The sequence below is a fragment of the Galeopterus variegatus genome, unplaced genomic scaffold (assembly GCF_000696425.1).
Source record: "Galeopterus variegatus unplaced genomic scaffold, G_variegatus-3.0.2 Scaffold3293, whole genome shotgun sequence".
Classification (NCBI taxonomy): Eukaryota; Metazoa; Chordata; class Mammalia; order Dermoptera; family Cynocephalidae; genus Galeopterus; species Galeopterus variegatus.
Window position 1 is genome coordinate 115,351 of NW_007729404.1, and position 5,590 is coordinate 120,940.

A 5,590-nucleotide genomic window follows, 5' to 3' on the forward strand; every position below is an offset into this window, starting at 1 on the left:
AAGAAGTGGGGGGATTAGTTCTCTTGGGGGGGGGGGCGGTGAGGGGACCAGGAGGAGGAGTTTTCTGAACTTTACCTTGACTTTCCAGCCCATAAACTGTTCCTTTAACCACTGAGTCCACCTGCCAGCTTTGTTGAAGTTCTATTCCTTGCTCAGTTTCATCAGCCTTCCAGTGTAGGGAAGTTTGGTGGGAAAACATATTACTTACCTTTTGTTAATATTTGTTTCCCACGTTTGGGTTTTATACAAGGGGTCTTCAAAAAGCTCATGTAAAGATTCATATTATCTTTTAATTCCACAAACTTTTTTAAGTACTCTCATGGCATAACCAAGTTCCTGCATTTGTTTAAAAGTAAAAAAAAAAGTACTCTCTAAGTGAAAGAGGTAAGTCACTATTCAACATACACTGGGTCTGATCGATTCAGTCTTCGGACCAGATGGAGACACAGCCTTTGCAATTGAGGAAAGAGGGGAGCTAAGCAGTAAACTTATCCAACAATTTCCTCCAAGAAGTGTTATACACAGAAATTTTTCTTTTCCAAGGAAAGTTGGAACTAAAGCCGGTTATTAATTGAGGGGAATCTAGTTATAATTAGGACCTGCCACTGATGTTTTGAGGTTGTTTTCAAGTATGGTCACTAACCAAGTTCTCTGGGAAAAAGCAACCTTTGACACTACTTACTCCAGACAAATCCCGCTTCAGACAGACAACCTTCTGACCCTCTAATGCCCAGCAGCCACTATCGGGTGCCCTCGGATCTTCACCACGGTAGTATTCCAGCAATTATACTAGTTCCAGAAGTGCCCTACGAAAACCTACAACACAGATAATGGGCTCTTCAAGGCTAGGAGATCAGCTTTAGAAAAAGAAAAAGAAACACACACCAGCAAACACCAGGAAACTATGTGTAATGCTTCACTGCTTGTGCAAAAACCTCAAAGAGGATGAAGGTCAGACAGGGATAATAGGCCAATTTAATTCTGAAAGCACAAGGTGCAAGAAATTTTAATTATGGTCTGCCACTGAAATCACACAAGATCCAATGGCATCTAACTGCAACTGCTCATCAAGGGAGACAAGAGGTGTAATTGTAACCGCTGCATAATCACTGTGAGGGCACAGGGAACGCTGCCTTCAGCTCCCAGCAGAGAAGGTATTAAGAGCCTCGAAAAATCCAATACTGAAAAACATGGAGATTGTACATAGCCAAACAGGAGCTGTAACACAGAAGCCAAACCCATGTACGTGCGTGTGTGTGTTGAGGGGGAGGGTTCCAGAAATAAAAAGGTGAAGCTGTTTGACCCAAATTGAGGACATGATCTTAGAAAACTCTGAACTCCTTTCTGCTTTGAGGATACATGCACACACACAGAAAGGCATGATCTCCTCCAGGAATTTCTCTCCTCGACGAAGCCTCACCCACTCTCCTTTGTTTAAAACAATTAGCTTGGATGTTACCGTGGTTTACAGTACCAGACTCCCTTTAATTTGTTCCCATCAAACCCATGTCTGGAGACAAAACGGCAGGCACACGACAGACTACTCGAGGTGCCCAAGCCTGTGCAGCTATCGCGGCTACGCGGCCCGCGCCCCGGGGCAGTTCCCACGCAGCAAAGGGAAGCGTGGAGAAAGCCCCTCCGTGGCCTCTCTCCACTCCGCAAAGTTTAACAAAGACGCGACGGAAGGAACCCGAATCTCCCATCCGCGCCCGCTGCAAAGGTGGCGCTGAAGTTTGTGCCGGGATGTCCCAAATCTCTAAGGGGAAAGGCACGCCAGCGTGCGGAGAGGCGTGAGGATGGATGGAGATGGAGGGACAGCGAGAAGGGTGCGTGAGAAGGTCTTCTTCACCCGGAAGGCTGTGTGGCTCCAAAAGTCCGGGAGTTGCACGTCAATGGAGGTCGCGCCGTCGCCGGGGCCAGGGAGCTGTCACCTGGGGGGGGGGACTGCGACGGAGGCGGGAGGCGCTCTCCTAGGCGCCAAGGGAGGACCAGGGGCTCCAGACTCACCGGTCCCTGGGGCTCTAAGAAGTGGGGGAGGGGAGATTGGCGACCGGGCAGGAGGCCAAAAGCAACACCTTTCGGATACGCTTTTCCCCTCCGACCTCTTCAACTTCCCGCGGCACCAGCCAGGGACTGTCTCCCGCCCCACCCTACCTCATCCCACCCCCCGGCCCACGGCTCGGACCTGTCCACTGCAGAGAGCAGGATGAGTACCGCGAGGAAGCAAAGGTCGGGACCTCAAATGCAAACCCACACCCCCGAGCCAAGACGACCAAATGCATTTACACACGCAACGATCACAGCCTCGTAACAGAGCTCCGGGTTTGCGGCGGGCGCAGTTCCCCGACTCTTCTGTTGTTCCTAATAAAGTCGATTACGTTGCCCTCCCGGAGCTGATTGGAAGGGAACGGAGAGGAAAAGGGGGGAACGCGGGAAAAAGCCGGGGGGGTGGGGGGGTGCGAGCAATCAACTTTGTAGCCCAGAGCTTCCTCGCGCGATCCGTCGCCATGCTTAAGATTCCCACCCCCGCCACCCCCTCCTGCCTTTCAAGTGGATACTGAAACTAGGCCAAAACTTTTTCCCCTCCTTTTCTCTTAGCCACTAGACTGGATTGTGCCCCACGGAGCCCCATGGAGCTCTGCTTTCTTAAGCACAATAGCCGGACTAATTAGATCATAGAAGCAAGGCAGTGATACTGTAACAAGTAGCCCGAGAGGCAAAGAGGGAAGGGGCCCGGACAGAGAGAAGGGGGAAAAGTTTGCAGCTCTCGCACTTACCAATCAAGCCTCCCACCAGAAAGGCGATGATTTGGAACACGAGCAGAATCCCACCAACAATGCATAGCTTCTTGGTGCTCATGTTTTCTATAATTGCCCCAGCCATTTTTGCGCTCCCCCCTTTTTTTCTTTTCTCCTTGAAATAAATGTTTTAGGGTGTGCTTTTTGCTCCCTTCCCTCTCACACTCTCGCCTCCCTCGCCTCCTTGCTGGGCGCTGCAAAACTTCAGGGGTGCGGGAGCGCAGCAAGGATGGGACCGGGACGGAAGGCGCCCGCACGGATTCCCCCGGCGCAGCCGGCTCGGGCTCCCCCAATGCCCGGAGCTGTGATTGTGGCCGCTCCGCCGCCTGTGGACGCTTAAAGGAGCAGAGAAGCGGATCACATGACGCCGCCTCCCTCCCTTTCTTCCTCCCTCCCTCTCGCGCTTCCTCCCTCCCTCCCTCCCTCTCTTCCTCTACCCCTCGCCCGCCAGTTCCGGGCTCGGAGCTCCGGCCGGCGCTGGCGCCCCGCTCGCGGGTCTGGACTACAGCCCGTCCCGCCCAGGGCTGGTATCCTTCGGGGGCTGATATTGTTTTTAAGTAGGTTCCCCCTACCCAGCCTTTCACACGTTTCCTTCTCTGGTTCCCGAAGTGCTAGATATAAATCTGCCGTGGAACGCTTGCTTTGCAAACCTTCAACTTACGCGTTGACTTGAGGAAATGGTCCCCACCTCCACCTCCAACTGCTGGAACTCTCTTTAGGAAAGAGGAGGAGAAATGGTTCAAAGAACCCTATAGATGCTTAAGTCAAAACACAGAAGATGCGGAATAGAGTCTCGGCTTCCTTCTGCCTTGTCCCGGCCTCTACTATTGGGCATATACGCAGCCAAATACCCTCTCTGCACCCCTTGGGGAATCCTGTGCGCCAGCCAAATCCGACCACTGCCCATTACCCCGCCCCATGGGCTTACAGCGCCTTGACCCTGGCTATTGCCTTAAAGAAAACATGTTCTACCAGAGTTTTAAACTTGATTCCAAAACCAATTGGTCTAAAAAACCTTTCTAATTTTCCACACCCCCTCCATCTCTGGGAACCGAGCCCCAGCGATCCTTTGTTTACATTTTTACCTCCTATTGTAAGGACTTGTGTGTACACGTTTGTCTCCACCACTGAGCTGTAAACTCCTGGGGGATAGGGATCAAGTCTTATTCATCTGTGTACCCCCCATGATGCCTGACAAAATTCTAGCTCTAGTAGGTCCTTCATAAACTTTCGTGGGATGAATAAATAAGTGAATGTGAAAGCGAGCCTACGGTTTGCATTTCAAAAGCCTAAAGAGACCCTAGTTGGTTTAGATGGTACACATGCTAAGTTGCAATGTTTGTTGTCTCTTTGTGAGGTTGTATTTATATTCATACTTATCTTCCAGGGGAAAGGGGGGTAGGGTGCTCTTAAGAGATTTCCTGCTCTATCAAGCTTAAATTCCTGGGCCTGGTTTTCCATGTTTCATAAACTAGCCACTTGGCCAATACAAATCATATTACTCAATAGACCCTTGGCTTTGTAAACACCTGCCCCCCACACACACAGTTTCCACCACCACTGACACACCTTGTGTCTTGCCCCTCCCTTCCATACACACCCTCTTCATGCCAAGGGACAATTCCAGGTCCCCTTTCCTCCTCTACTCCGTTCCTGAACTTCATTGCCTTTATAGAAGATGCCAGTCAGGCTACACTTAATACAGGTGTTCATTTCTAGTCTTCAGCTAGACTAGACACTCCTTAAGGACAGGTACCAAATTTTATCTGTGTAAAACTTCATCTCTTTGGCATCTGACAGTTCTTAACAGTTCTGAGAATATGGTTGCTATTTATTCATTCTTTCATTCAACCCTTTATACATCAGTCACTTATTGAGCCCTTAGCATGTCCCAGGCTTTCTTTCCTAAGCACTTGAGGATACCAAAATGCCAAGACATTTGTCCCTGTCCTGAAACAGTCACAGTCTAGTCGTTATTTACTAAATTGTGAAGAACCCATATGCTATCAGAAGAGAAGAAGCAGATAGGTTGGAAGTGTTTGATACTCAAACATAGATAGATCATTGTGGGTCTTTGCCTTCCCTCTTTACCTTTTCAGAAGTTTATATCATTCTTTTTTTCTGACATAGGTAGGTTCTAGGGCATCATACAAAGAAGGAAGTGTGCCCTTGTCACTTCTGCTGCTAGTTAACTCCACATTCTGTGTTCTTATCTCAGCAAGCTGCTAATTTCCACACATTTGAATAATGATGCTGCTTTTGGGTTGGCATTTCTTTTTTAATACTTAAATTTTTTTTAAAGTCAGGTCGATAGGATTCAACATCAAGAGTTACTTCCATTTCATACTGCATTTCACTATTTAAGAAGAGATGGTGTCCCATGCACTTCAAGTATGAATTGGATGCACAAGAAATGTCCTGGGTAGTTGAACTGATTTATTTATTTAAGATTAGTTAATTCCTCAGCTTATTTTTCTGTCAACTGCTGCAACACATCCCACCCCTTCTGCTCCCAAATGCATCTCTGCAGAGTAACTGGCCTAACTCCTTAGGTTCCAGTTTCCTCATCTGGAAATGAGAGGCTTGTAATAAAATGCTGATTCCCCACTAAGGTTATTCCCTATTTTAAAAGGGCACTTTGGCCTGACCAGTTAGCTCAGTTGGTTAGAGTCCAGCCTTATAAACCAAGGTCATGGGTTGGGATCCAAACACTGGACAGCTGCCCCCACCCAAAAAAATGCATATAAAAAAGGGCACTTATTATATAACCATTTTAGTTAAAAAGAGATATT

General features: G+C 48.5%; 1 protein-coding gene across 1 annotated transcript in view; it reads right to left on the reverse strand.

The window, feature by feature from the left end:
• Positions 1-3,188, reverse strand: part of WLS (wntless Wnt ligand secretion mediator) — a 107,192-nt gene extending 104,004 nt beyond the window's left edge. Inside the window, exon 1 of the mRNA XM_008584518.1 lies at positions 2,778-3,188. Coding sequence (XP_008582740.1) covers positions 2,778-2,883 — 106 coding nt within the window. The 5' untranslated portion in view covers positions 2,884-3,188. The remainder of the gene's footprint in view (positions 1-2,777) is intronic.
• Positions 3,189-5,590: the final 2,402 nt, after the last annotated feature.